The sequence below is a fragment of the Phoca vitulina genome, unplaced genomic scaffold (assembly GCF_004348235.1).
Source record: "Phoca vitulina isolate PV1807 unplaced genomic scaffold, GSC_HSeal_1.0 scaffold5, whole genome shotgun sequence".
Taxonomy (NCBI): Eukaryota; Metazoa; Chordata; class Mammalia; order Carnivora; family Phocidae; genus Phoca; species Phoca vitulina.
Genome location: NW_022589708.1, coordinates 475,395 through 489,856, shown reverse-complemented (window position 1 = coordinate 489,856; position 14,462 = coordinate 475,395). Strand labels below are relative to the sequence as shown.

Sequence of the window (14,462 nt, the reverse complement as noted above, 5' to 3'; positions counted from 1 at the left end):
GTGGTTCAGCCCTGCCTCTCGCGTGTAGCCGCAGTGTTCTGAACGCACCGGTCTGCGTGGCTCTAAACAGAGGGACTTCAAGAAACATTCGTTGGTTATGTGAATGAAAGATTAAATGTCTGCAGTCAGGTCAATACATGCTTCCCCGTCGGGAGGATAATCGGGCTGACTTGGTTTAGATCTGGCTTCTGCCACCGAGCAGATACTTGACTTTGGGAAAATTATTTAAATTCTCGGGGCCTGTTTCTTCATCTGTGAAATGATATTATAGAGATTAAATAAGGCCACGGGTGAGAAGCAGCGACCACGGCGGGGGGGCCATGGCGGCTCCGGGTGAGGTGCTCCGGGAGACTCGGCTGTGTCTGGGGACGCTGGGACCTGTGACCTGGGGGAGGTCAGGGTGGGAGGCTGAGGGCGGGTCGCCCGGAGCAGGAGGAGAGCTGCTGTCACAAGTGCTTCGCACGTGGTCTGTTTTTCCTCCCAAGAGTGATTTTATTCTATTCGCTGCTTTATAAAACCCTGCAGATGTCATAACTGTTAACGTAACAATTCAGCAAACTGTGGTCAACTGGTGCGGTTTGCTGAGCTTGTTGGCAAAGGAAGGGAAATGCCAAACCCTGTTAATGCTGTTCCTTCGCGGCCCGGGAGCGCAAAGGAGACTCTTCATCGGGGTCAGAAAACCCGCACGGTGCTTCCCTGACGGTCGGCAGATCCATCTGACGCGTCCAAACTGGAGTCCATGACTGGGGCTGCCACCCTGGAGGGGCTCCCCCTCTCCAGCCCCCGCGTCGGAGGGTTTGGTCCTTTCACGTTCGAACACCGGGCTCGTGCTTCCCGCCGCCGTACCTTCCACACGTGGTCTCTTCTCGCTGAGGGTCGAACGTCCTCACGCTACTTTAAGACAGAGCGGTTCCAACACGAGGTGCTCGCCCCCCATCCTTGACGCGTGAGCACGAGGCCGAGGGAGGTGTGTTGAGCGGGCGGAGCTGAAGGCTCGTGGGAACTTGTTCTGACGGCAACAGCCACAACAGGAGCAGCTTTGAGCCCTGGAACTCTTGACTTACTAGCGACCGAGGTTTCCGGTGTGTGTGTGTGTGTGTGTGTGTTTAAAGATTTTATTTATTTATTTGAGAGAGAGAGCGAGCCCAAGCAGGGGGAGTGGGAGAGGGAGAAGCAGACTCCCCGCTGAGCAGGGAGCCCGATGCGGGGCTCGATCCCAGGACCCTGAGATCATGACCTGAGCCGAAGGCAGAGACTCAACAACTGAGCCACCCAAGGGCCACGTGTGGTTCCCAGTCTTCACCTGAGTTCCCTCATTCACACGTTAGCAGCTCAGTGCCAGGCTTTAGTCCCCAGCACGAAAGATGCTGAAATGACAGGCAAGGAAGCGGTGCCGCATGTCCTGGGGGGCATGGGCAGCAGAGAAGACACAGAAGATAGAATGCTCTGCGCGGCCCCCAAGGTCCCCACGTGCCCCCCATAACCCCACACGGGGTCCCCGTGTACCCTCCATGCACCCCCTCCCTGGGACCCCACACCCCCCCATGACCTCCCGGGACCCTGTGCACCCTCCACGAATGCCCCCCCAGATCCCGTGCACCCTCCATGGACACCCCAGGGACCCTGTGCGCCCCCCATGCACCCCTTCCCCGGGACCCCACACACCCCACCCATGGAGTCTTCCAGAGACCCTGTGTGCCCCCCATGCACCCCCTCCCTGGGGACCCCGTGCACCCCCATGAACACCCCCCAGATCCCATGCACCCTCCATGGACACCCCAGGGACTCCATGCACCCCCATGCGCCCCCTCCCTGGGGACCCCACCTTCCTACCCTTGGGCTTTGTTCTGCTGTCTTGCTCCTTTTGGTGAAGGTAATCTGTCCCCAGTCACCCTCTTCCAGTGAAATCCACTGAAATCTGGGACCACGGCGGCCAAACCCTGGCACAGTCCAGCGCCTTTTCCTGTCATGTGATTTATCTTTCAGTGACTTTCCAAACTGTGCATTCGTCTGCAGGATGCATTCATAGCATCTCTCCCGTCGACAGTATTGTTAACAGCCAACGGGTCTTTGCTAATTCACGGCCTGAGTCTTCCTGTACCTTGTTCAGCTGCGTGTGCCTGTTACCTTCCTGTGGTCATCGTCACCCCAGCTGCTCTTGACGTCCCCGTCCTCGCCTTCCCAGCGGGTCTTCTGCGGAGGGCGCGCCCGCGTCCTGGGACTCAGAGCCCCGCTGGGTGTGTGTGTCTACGTTATCTTCTTAATGTCAATACTGATTTGTCCAGTCCCTCTGATTATCTTCAGACCGGAAGAGGACAGATTTCCTCTTAATTGTCTTAGCAAGAGCTAAATTAAATTACACTTAAAAAATCCCTGATCCCGACCGGTGCTCTCTGCAGAGGTCAACTTGCTACGGGCCCCTGTGTCAGGTCGAGGCGGGTCAACCCGCTGTCAGTTGGCGCCATCGGCACGGGTAATGACACACCTGTCACACTGGGCGGGGAGGGGGTCCGAGGAATGAATTCTAAGCAGGGTCCCTCCCTGCAGTGACGCGTGTAGGCTTTGGAAGAATTCTGGATCTGCTCTTGGTCACACACTTAACCTCCTGGGACCTCGGTTTCCCCATCTGTGAAAGGGGATCAGCACGGGCATTGTCTGAGGCTGCCATGATGTGGACGGGGTGGGCGGTCCGAGTGCTGCTACACCCTCCACCCGGCCCGGGGACCCTCCTGCACCCTCGCTGGCTCCCCAGGCCCAGTCTGCTTCCCCGGGCACCGGCGTCCGAATGGCGGCCAACAGCCATGGCCCCTGTAGAGTGCTGGCCTGAGTCACAAACGCTGCACCCCACAATTCTGAGTCTGGTGTTGAGGTCGAGCTCAGGGGCCCGGACTTAAAACACAGCTTTTGGTGACGGGAGCGGACAGCCTGGGTTCAGACAGCCGGCTCTTAGGCGCGTCCTTCGGGGGGAGGGTGGGGTCCTTGCCGTCGAAGTGACTGCCCCACCGCTAAGGATTCGCCAACCGCGTGGGGGCAAAGAGGGACAACACTGTTTCTGGTGACATTCCCCTAAGTACCAGGGAGGCTGGGTGCCTTTCACGCTGGCTGGTGGTTCGGGCGCTCCGCCATCAGGTGGCTGCTCGGACAGTTTAAAAATGGCCCCAGTGGTCTTGGCAAGATCCTCTCCCTGCCGCCATGCGAGGCGACGGGTCCTGGGACGCTCCTCCGGCCGCTCCCATCCTAACCCGGCGTTCACTCAGCGCCAGAGTGATGGGGGCGGGGGTGAGGGGGGTGCAGCAGTGCCCTGCACTCACGCTTTCATCCATGCGTTCATTCATTCAAGGGGCACGGAGTTTCAGCGTCTGCCCCTCGGGACGCGGAGCAGAAGCAGCTGCAGGAGCCCCGCGGGACAGGTGGGCCGACTGGGAGCTGAGTGCAGCCTCCCCGCACGCATCCCAGCCCTCCGCAGCCTGCGGCCTGGGGGCACCGACCAGGAATCCCGGAGGACTTCCCAGCTGGTCTGCCTCCGGGCCTCAGCCTCCTGCACCGGTGCAGTGTGGGACCAGGGCCGGCAGGGCAGGAAGGGAGTGTAGGTGGGAGGGGGGCGGTCCCCACAGGGAAGGGGCGGGGCTCGGGGCCGCTGATCCTCCCTGATCCACATCAGACCTGTGACCCTCCCCGGGATGCGGCCGCCGGTGCCTGGGCCCCTGGCCCTGCTGGACACAACAGGTGAGCGGGGCACCAGCATCCCGGGGCAGGCCGTGGGCTGGGGTCCTGGGCAGGGTCCACAGCTCCTGTCTGCAGCCATGCGGCTGCACCTTTGGGACCCTTTGTCCTGACACGGGTGGTCTCCCTGCACACCTCTCTGACTCCCTGTCTCTGTCTGTTGCCACGGACCCCGCCCTCCGCCTCCCCTGCCCCAGCTCAGGCATTTCTAGACCTTGTTTCAACGGACGGGGCTGCTTCCCATAGTTTGGGCTCTGTTCCAACCCCCCACATCCTTCTGCCCCACAAGTTCCCGGAATCCCGGGTCCTTTGGCCAGACCAGATGCAGCCTGGAGGAGGCTCAAGGGCCAGAATGATGAGGGTGTGTTTTGCTGATGGGGGTCAGGGAAGATTCTGAAAGGAACAGAGAGTGAGGCCAGCCGCGCCTCCTGCGCTCCCTGCCAGGGGACCCTGCCAAACCTGGGCGTGCACCTCTGGGCTGCCCGCAGCATCTTTGGAACGTCTCTTATTAAAAACCAGAGGAGTTAATGTTGCTTGATTTGCAAATAATGATCGAAGAACCCGGCTTCTTCCTTGAAAGGAACAGAAGCACACCCCCCACCCTCTAAAGCTCAGCGCTCTGCATACCCGTGTTTTCATCCTCCAGAAACGGATTGCTTACTCGTGGACGATGAGAATGAGGTCTGTACTCACTGGTTGTTGTTATGTTATTATACTGCGATGATTGGTGGTTTAAAAAGCACTTTGTCTTTCCTTCTGACGAATTATACCCGGAGTTGGTCTCTTACACAGAAGCATGAACAGTAGTGTAGCTGGGGGTCTTACGGGCACGTTCTACCTCACATTTCTGCGGTCAGCACCTTGCATGTCACACCTATAAAATCAGGAGACAGGAAGCGGATGGCCGAGTCGCACGGTTCTGCCTCAGTCTCTTTCCCGGGGGCATCACGTTGCCTCTGGGGCCAGGTGTTCCCACGCGATGAAGCGAGCGCGTTCTTCTCTCTGGCAGGCCATGACCTGGGACGCTTCCAAGCTGCAGCACCCGGTCTGGGGACGGGATCTGCTCCGTCCGGATGTGGCCAGGCTTTCCCAGGAGCTGTGGCAGGGAGAGGGCTGCGGATGGGCGCAGGGCAGGGGCGCAGGGGTAACAGGGAGATGCCGCCGTGGCCTTCAGCGTCGCCCCTCAAACTCCTCTCCCAATGGGAGGAAAGCCAGTTAGGAGCACCTGCCACCCATCTGAATGTCCACTCCACCCACGAGGAATAGATTGACTACGCTCACTACGCCCAGAACTCACGCATGTCCTCTTGTTGGCCCTTAGAGCAGTTACGAGGTGGGTAATGCAGCTGGCTGTCACCCCCTCCCTGTCCAGATCAGGAAACAGGTCTGCTGTCGTCCGAGCCAGGTGTGGGGTCCAGCGGCAAGCAGGGCAGACAGGCGCTGCTCCACGGGCTTCCCCTCCGGGCGGCTGGAGACCCCAAGGCCGGTCTGGGGTATACCCGACTACACATTTTAGTTAACAGTCCAGACACATCATTTGTAACAACACACATGCTAACAGTTCTGTGTACGGTAGGAGGATTGGGGGGGCGGTCCAGGGGGCTCTGGGGGCCTTCCTCCAGCGCAGGACCCTTTTGTCTCCAAAACCTGATCTAAGAATGCATGTCTTAGGGTAATTATAAAGATGCCCTACCTTCCTTCCTTGAGTTTCTTTCTCGTTCCCTTATTTTTATGCCGTGTCCTGTCTTTATAAAGAGTATTTAAGGTCAGGAGTCTCCTCCTTGTTACCTGTGTTGTGCTTGGAGTGAGGACACTGCAGCTGGTCAGCGCCACCGCTGTCCTTCTGGGCCCCCGGTTAACCTGTCACGGAACTGCTGACAGCGCGGCGTCTCCTTGAGCCGGAGCCTCAGAGGGAAGGCCAGACCGGGAGAAAGTGACGGAATGGGACACGGGAAGATTTACATGACCCCAAAGGAGACGTGCTTAGTTTTTTGCTCTGTGATCAGCATGTGAGAGCGTCACTAAGGGATCCGAGCAGGGCTTCCTGCCAGGCAGGTGCCCCTGAGGGACTGAGAGATAGGACCACGGGAGGCTGTGCTCTGGAGGAAGCAGACGCCGAGGCATCTGGCTGGTGGTTCGGGGCATAAGATGTGTGATGCACTAAATGAGGAAAAATAGCAACAGAAAGTCCTTTGAGGAGGAGGGCATTTGTATGAGCTCGCAGGATGACTTACTTCTGCGTGTGTAGGGACCCCAGTCGCGGGTGCTGTAACTTGACTTGCCGTTGAGCTTTGCTCACAGGACCACAGACCTGTAAATTCAGACACAAACCGTCCGGAGCGTGAACATGAGTGCGTGCAGCGACCGAGCCTGGAGGTTGCCGTCACGTGCGTGGCTGCCTCCCCCGCTAAACACACGTGCTGTTGATTGAAGAACTTTGGTGCACGATGAAGCTCCCCGTTTTTCTTTCATCCTGATTTTGTTTTGGAGTCACAGGGATCCAGATGGTTAAGCTTCCACAAAAGCAAAACCCAGCAGCCTGGTTGGACTCAGCGTGGACTCGTGCCTTGTCCTCCCCCGGTCTCTGCTGTGTGGCCACTGCTGAGGTGGGAGTGGGAGACTGTGCGCGAACAGTCCTGTAAATGAAGCCTCCCTGCCTTCCCCGAGACACACCACAGGGAAGACCGTTAGATGAACGAGAAACCCAGAAGTCAAGACTCGACGGAGGGACAGACAATGGGAAGGTCTCCTTTCTGGCTGCTTTCTTGAGTTCTGTGACACCTAGAATTACGTTTGCCCACAAAGACTGGGACATCCAAAGCAGCAGCTGTAGTCCAGAGACTTTATTCTGCTACTTAAGTTTGGAGGTAGACAACCCAGGCCTGTCTTTCTGCTCTGCCGTTCGGCAAGTGTGGTTTCCAGTCACAAGTTTCCCTCAGGGCCCAAAATGGCTGCTGGGTCTCCGTCTTTCTGCTCACATTCCAGGCAGCAGAAAGGCTGACAGGGAGAAAGGCAGAGGGACAGACTCCTCTAAGAGATTTCCTGCAGGGCCTACTGAACATTTTTTGTTTCGATGGATGATAAATGGTCAGGCATGACCTCTGTTGTGGGTTGCCAGGGTGAAGGCTTTGGGGGACTCACAGACCAGGGTGGGCATTGGTTTTGGGGGTGAGCCCCAGTGGCACTGACGTCTCAGGCAAGAGGGCTGGAGCAGGGAAAAGACAGATCCCCACCTGCCCTCATGGGGCTCATTATGGGGGTCCGATATTGGGGTGGTAAACACTGGAGCAGTGGGGGCTGCAGGGGCGGCCAGGGGCTCCCGCTTCCATCTGCAGGACACGGAGGTGCGGGTGAGGCTGTGTGGGTGTGGACGAGTGTCCTTGAGGAAGGACATCGAGGAGCTGGGTGGAAACCTTTCAGGTGGGCTGGCGGATGAGGAGGGGGCCCTGATTTCCTGCCCTGAGAAAGAAGTGTCCACGCACAAGGTGGTCTGGGGTCTTCCAGAGGCCACTTCAGTCCCCTGGGGAGGGAGTGGCCGGGGCAGGGAGCGCATGGGCTGGGACCGTGCTCTGACGGTTCCTCATTTGTCCTCCTTCTAGAAGGGTTTGCGAGGAGAAAGAAGACTTCCCTTTGGTTTGTGGGGTCTCTGCTCGTGATGTCTGCCTCCATCCTGACCATCGGCCTCGCCGCCACCACCAGGACAGAGAACGTGACCGTGGGGGGCTACTACCCAGGGATCATCGTGAGTGCTATTCACCTCAGGGTCTGCTAGGAGGGCTGCGGGTGGTGACAGCCTCCACCCCAGCTCGTGGGGTTGGAGGGTAAGACAGGGAGCTGCTGTGGGTGGTTGTGGTCGGCAGAATCTGCCCCAAGGCACCCGTGTCTTCTTCCGGGCCCTGCGGCTGTGGGGCTGGCCTCAGGAGCGCCATCTCTTGCCTCGTGCAGCTGGGCCGGCCTGAGCGCAGGGCCCTTACAGGTGCAGGTTGGCGGGCGCAGGGTGGGAGCCTGAGATGGGGGAGGACGGGGGAGGCAGAGCACGCCCAGCCAGCGAGTGCGCCGGCCTGGAGCAGGACAGATGCCGGCCCAGACTCGGCCCGGGGCCTCCAGGCAGAGCACGCTGACTGCACCGAGCCTGGCAGAAGGGACATGTGGCTTTAATGCAGTCCTGCCAAGGAGCCCCAGCCGTGGTTGCGCTAATCAGTCTGTGTCCTGGGGGCGGCAGAAGAGGGGTCCTCCACGCCTCATTTCAGATTGCGGGCAGTAGCGCCGCATGGTAAACGGGGTACTGAGATCTGGCAAGAAGTGCCACCCAAACTCAGAATTATCGAGGGGATTTTTCGAACTGTGTTGTTGGCACAATAGAACTTGCTCCAAGGGCCCGCACTGCGCACGAGGCGTCTGTGGGATTGGCTCTGTCCGCTGAGATGCCCTTAAAATGCACCGGAACCCTGAGTTGCTGTCATAAATGCTAAATCCAGATATTTTTTAAAAAGAAGTTCATCTAATCACATTATTTTTATTAAAAGTATTATCAAGATCAGCAATAATATTGGTAACATTTTTAGCAAGGATGAAAAGGTGGCATTAAATATTTAAAAATGTTTCACATATATTTTTTGCTTCATCTTTATCTTAATACTTTATTTTTGGTTTTTTGTCTATGCTCTATAAATCTACATTATCTACCTGTGTATTATTTATGAGTAAACATAGAAAGAGTGCTGTGCAGGAAAGTTTTACCAGTAAAGTCTTAAGAGCTACCAATATTCTGGGGGCCCCACCTTTCTGCCGTGGGAGGTGGGTGGTGGGGGACCCCGGACACGGTGTCGAGGGCAAGCTGCTGAGGGAGCCGGGCTCCGGGACCAGGCCAGGGTGGGACCCGCGTCAGCCCGCCGGCTCTGAAGGTGAACCACGGAGGAAGAGATGAAATGCACAGGACCAGGGGAGTAAAAGTCAGCTGAGTGCGGAGGCCACATCCACAGAGTTGGTGGCAGAACGGCTCCCGGGAAGAAACTGGGGCTGGGGGGTCGAGCGCCCCACCTGTTGGAACGAGGGCGGGTGTCGGTGAAACCTAACACATGCATTTTAACACAGTTAAGTGAGTGGGATTCTGATGCTTTTGAACTGAGGAGCTGGACCGTGGTATTTTGAAGCTGCACATGACGAAAACGTTCCTCTTTCGTCCTTGAGAATTCTTAAATTAGTGGTGAAAACGTCACCGGTGCTCACGTGCCCATCTCCACAGACACAGCTTCTGTGGTCATAAGCGGGTCTGACTTGTAGTGCACTAAATTTGACACTGTGGACTTGAGCGCCCACCACGGTGCCACTCTGTTGTCGGCGCCCCAAACTCAGACGCAAGCCCGACCGGCGGACGGGGCCCACCTGCCACCTGCCGTGAGCCGCCCAGCGCAGCTCCACCTTGTGGCCGCCCTGCGCAGCGTCGTCCCAGGGCGCCGGTCAAGCTGATGGACGTTACTGAGGAAAGTCTCCCGCCAGGTGGACACGCTCAGTGGAGGGGTCCCGGTGCCCCGCCCTGGATCCCTCGTTATGGGGTGAGCACAGCCAGGGTATGTTTCTCCAACAGCCCGCCTCCCTTCGTCCGGGGGGCTGGGAGCTGAGGCTTTCTCGAGGACAGGAAGACCCCCTCGGCGTCCTCCCACTGCTGGAGCCTCCTTCCTACCTCTCCTCCCCTCCCCAAGGCTACCTGTCTGCCTGCTCACCTGAGTCCAAAGCTCACCTGTGATGGGTGTCGGCTGCGTCTGCGGGCGACTGACAACCCTTCTTCTGCATCCTCTTGGTTCTGGTTTCCCAATATCTCACCCGAGGAGCCATCCCCTGACTCGGGCTTCAGACTGGTCCAGGAGAAGCATCAGGTGGGCCCCTCACCTGACGACCAGATGCAGAAGATGGGCTGTGAGTGCTCTGAGTCACCGTGAAGGTGCTGTCCCTCTGTGCTGGAGGGGAGGGGTACATGATACCCTCTTTTCTGTGATCAAGAGTTAAAATATTTGAACATGGAAGTTGAGATGAGTCATGTTTCAGCAACTTCTATTCCAATCACTGGCTTTGACTGAGCCCGAGAAGCCCACCCTAACGGGCATGAGCTTGTCGGCCACTTGGTGGTTAAGTTGGTAGGGGGAGGGGGGATTGGCCGGCTTTGCCCCTTTGATAAAATGCCTCTAAGGGTGGCAGTGTCCTGCGCATTATTTGCTGTTAAAGACCAGCATTAAGCCTCAGGCATGCTAACCAGAGTGCTTTCTCCCTTGTTTTTCCTTCGGTCCAGCTGGGCTTTGGAGCTTTCTTAGGAATTATTGGCATCAACCTGGTGGAGAATAGAAGGCAAATGGTAAGAACGCACATTGCTTCTTTCAAATGTGGGGTAATAAGAGTGTTGCCCCTCAACAGAGTATGTTATAGCTACAGCTGGTGTTCCTAGGAAAGCCCCCCACCCCAATCCAGCAACCTAGGATCAGGGCCCAGGTTCCCCAGGCTGTGCACTGCACAACTCTGGACTTGGGGCTTATGGGTGCCCTTCACAATTAGTCTAAGTGAGCGTTGCTTCTGGGATTGTAGGGTGCATCCTACAACCTAGCAGCTGAAGTGAAGACACAGGACGAAAGTTTAGGGAGTGGGGGTGGGTTGGGGTTAGGGAATTAAATAATGTATAGGCTCTCCCAAGCTGAGCAGTGAGGGGAGGCTGATGGAAAAGCGGGAGGGCCCGGGGCTCCAAAGGGCTTTACAGAGAGGAAGTGGAGACACGGGTGTATGAAGAATGCCAACTTCGATCAGTCTTCCGAACATGGTATCTTCATTAATGGTTTCTATTTGGCATCTGTTTGTTGATGCACCGTTTTGGGGATGGGGCTCCAAGAGCAGTCAGTTAATTTTCCAATTCACGGTGGCAGCGAGTGTTGAATCTTGAGAGGTTTTCAGAGGGGATCTGGGGCTGCGTGGCCGTTTCTGACTAGTCTCCAGCCCTGGCCTCTCGGGCTCTCATCCTACTTTTTCCCCCTATTTGCTGCCACTCGCCCTGGGGCTTTCAGTGTGTGTGGGGGGCTGCATGGATGGCCCCACGTGTCCCCTGTTCCCTGGCTGACAGCGGAGGTCTGTGGCTTAGCTGTGGTGACCACTGTCATAACCCACACTGAGAGAACGGCCCCCGGGGCAGAAGGAGTGAGGGGGACAGGTCCTGGGATGGGGCCGGGGAGGGAGCAGGTCGAAGAGATTTGGGTTCTGGCAGAAACAAGTGTCTTCTCCTAAGTATTGGGAGGGTGTGCGCCTGCTCTGGGCCACTGGCCATGAAGAGGTGGACAGGGGGCTTCTGCCACATGTCCGGGCAGTGCGGGACCCCACCCTCCTTGCCTGGGGCGGGGGGGCTCATCCTTGGCCTCCTGCAGGCCCCTCTGCCCGGGAGTCTCTTGCAGGAGGGAGGTGGAGGCAGCCCTTGCCCCCGAGTCTGCCCGAGGACGCCCCCCGGGAGGCGGTGCCTTTAAAGACTCTCACGGAGCTCTTTCTGTGCCCTCGCCTGAGCGGTATTTAAGGATCTTCAGTGGGAGAAACAGATTTCCTTCCATGCTTAACCACATTAAAGTGTAACTGTCCCCGGGAGAGGTCAGTGATTTAAAGCCGCACGAAGGGCCGGAGCTTGGAGAGAGGGTCCAGGCTGCGGCCGCGGCTGTGCGAGGAGAAGCTGCGGCCCCCTGTCCACTGTCCGGGGGGCTGCTGGTTCCCCAGGGCCTCTCTCCCTCAAGGCTCCTGCTGATCGACTTCGGGTCTGGACTGCGGTGGGCCTGGCTACTGTCACTCATGTTCTGCCATGCTGTGCCCCGTGTCAGGACGCCATTGCTTTATGGCCGAGTCACGTTCTGGCGAAAGGATGGGCCACCGTTTGCGTATCCGTCATCAGTGATGGTCACTGGGGCCATTGCCATGTCGTGAACAGTGCCACTGTCCACATTTGAAGACACATGTTTCCGTTGCTAGGAGTGGGACTACCGAGTCCTACGGCAGTCGTTGGCGGAACAATTGGCTCCGGGCTCTCCAAGCCCCCAGCACGCGTGCTCATCTGTCTGGCGGGCATGACACAGAATCTGTGTCCCTGATCATTCGTGACCTTGGGCTTCTCTTCACAGGCTTATTGGTCTTTTCCATCTCTTTTTGTAGACAAATGTCCATTCAAATCCTCTGCTGATTTTTAAGTTGGGTGACTTGTCTTTGCATGACTGACTTGTCAGAGTCCTTTACATGTCCCCCATCCAAGCCCTTTGTCAGATGCATGACTTGCAAATACTCTCTCCTGTCTATGGGCTCTCTTCACCTTCACCTTCTTGACGGCAGCTTTGAGGCACAGAAGTTTGCAGTTCCAGTGAAGCCCAGTTTGTGTATTCTCTCTTTTGTTGTTCATGCTGTTGGTGCCATTTCTTTCTTTCTTTTCTTTTTTTAAGATTTATTTACTTATTTGAGAGAAAGCGAGAGCACGAGCATGAGTGGGAGGAGCAGAGGGAGAGGGAGAGAGAATCTCCAGCGGAGTGTGCGCTGAGCGCCGAACCCAATGCGGGGCTTGATCTCCCAACCGGGAAGATCATGACCTGAGCCGAAGCCAAGAGTGGGATGCTTAACCGACTGCATCACCCAGGTGCCCCCATTGGTGCCATTTCTAAGAATCCCATGCCAGCTCCAGGATCATGAAGACTCACCCCTATGTTTTCTGAGTTTCATCACTTACATGGAAATCTTTGGTCCAATTTGAGTGAATGTTTGTATGTGGTGTGAGGTAGGGGTCCACCTTCTCCATGTGGCCGTTCACTTGGTAGGAAGTCTGGCTTTTCCCCACTGGATGGTCTCGATGCCCTTGTTGGTCATCACTGGCCCCATGTGTGTGCACCTGCTTTTGGGCTCTCAGTTCTGTCCTTTTTGTCCACAGGTCTGTCCGTGTGTCAGTGCACAGTGTCTCAATTACTGTTGCTTTGTAGTGAGTTTTGAAATCAGAACATGAGTCTTCCTGCTTTGTTCCTTTTTCAGGATTGTTCTGGTTATTCTCTGTCTTTGCAATTTCATATGAGTTTTTAAATCAGCTTGCCAATTTCTGCAACGAGGTCAGCTGGGATTCTGATGGGCACTGTGCTCAATCTATGGATCAGTTTAGAGAGTGTTGCTGGCTTAAGGAAGTTAAGTATCCTGACCCATGAATGTGGGATATGTTTCTATGTTTTCTAGAGCTATTTTCATTTCCCTCAACAATGTTTTGTTGTGCTAAGAGTCTATTTTGTGCTTCTTTTGCTAAGTGTATTCTTAAGTATTTCATTCTTTTGGAGGGTATTATGAATGGAATTGTCTCCCTAACTTCATTTTAGGAGTGTCCATTGCATGCGTGTAAAAATGCAATAGATTTTTCCGTTGATCTTATATCCTGTAGCTCTGTTGAACTCATTCTTTCATTTTGATAGTTTCTAGTAGATTCCTTAGGATTCTGCATCCATAAGATCATGTCACCTGCAAATAGAGATAGTTTTGCTTCTTCCTTCCCAATCTGGATGCAGGAGGTCTGTTTTGGAGGCTCTAGTAAGAGAGTGATGTGGGGCCCGGCTCGCCCGCATGCTTCCCTGTGCCCCAGACCAGAGCCTTCGGACGGGAGTTGTCTGTGACGCCTGGACTGTCTCAGTTCTCCTTGTCAGGAGACTAACTTTGTAGGATGAATGCATTCACTAACACTTTACTTGATGTTGATGGAGACGGAAGCCTGTGTCCACCACTAGGAGCGCTGTGATCTTGGGAAACTTACCCGACCCTTCTGGACCTCAGTTTCCTCATTCCCAGGGCTGCTGGGAGGGCCCATGGGAGGCACCAGGCACCACCCTGGCCAGAGCAGGTGTCCGGCGGCAGTAGCCACGGTCAGACCCCGTTCTTAAGCACCCAGGCCTTCAGGAGGTTTGGGTTGCTTCGCGAGTCAGTAAATCGCAAGCTGAGAGAACGCATTTCACGTGCATCCAGATATGTAAGAATGCTTTCTTCTTTCTTGATTTCTTTTTAATTTCCTCTGATAGAAAATTTAAACACACGTGAAAGTTGGCAGAGGGGCTATTGACCTCATGGTCATCTTATCTCCCACCCACTTCTTCCCTCCCCGTGTTATTTAGAAGCAAATACCAGACGTAGTACCATTTTGTCTATTAAAATTTACGGGGTAGAATCCGACTGTGACAAGTGGCTTCACCATCACGTCTGCCCATCTCTATGTTAGTCTCCTGTGACGTCCTAAGAATATGCCCCAAAGTGAGTCAGCTTTTCATATTTTTCTATTAATGGGGAGTTGCTGGCCTTCTCCTTACCCGGACAGGTGCCTGCCTCACCAATTCACTACCAGCCCCGCCGTCCAGACGGCCCCGGAGGCGACGGGGAGACACCAGGGGCCGAGAGCGGTGTGGGAACTGCCTGTCTGCCCCCGTCTCACACGCAGACACGCAGACACAGACAGACACACAGACACAGACAGACAGACACACACACAGACAGACACACACACAGACAGACACACAGACACAGACAGACAGACACAGACAGACACAGACAGACACAGACAGACAGACACAGACAGACAGACAGACACACAGACACAGACAGACAGACTCACAGACAGACACAGACAGACACACAGACACACAGACACACGGACAGACACACAGACACACAGACACACAGACACGCAGACACACAGACACACAGACACACAGACAGAC

General features: G+C 55.9%; 1 protein-coding gene across 1 annotated transcript in view; it reads left to right on the top strand.

The window, feature by feature from the left end:
- The first annotated feature begins 3,677 nt into the window (after positions 1–3,677).
- Positions 3,678–14,462, top strand: part of TMEM255B (transmembrane protein 255B) — a 27,949-nt gene continuing 17,164 nt past the window's right edge. The window contains exons 1-3 of the mRNA XM_032402523.1: positions 3,678–3,726; positions 7,323–7,465; positions 10,010–10,072. Coding sequence (XP_032258414.1) covers positions 3,681–3,726; positions 7,323–7,465; positions 10,010–10,072 — 252 coding nt within the window. The 5' untranslated portion in view covers positions 3,678–3,680. The remainder of the gene's footprint in view (positions 3,727–7,322; positions 7,466–10,009; positions 10,073–14,462) is intronic.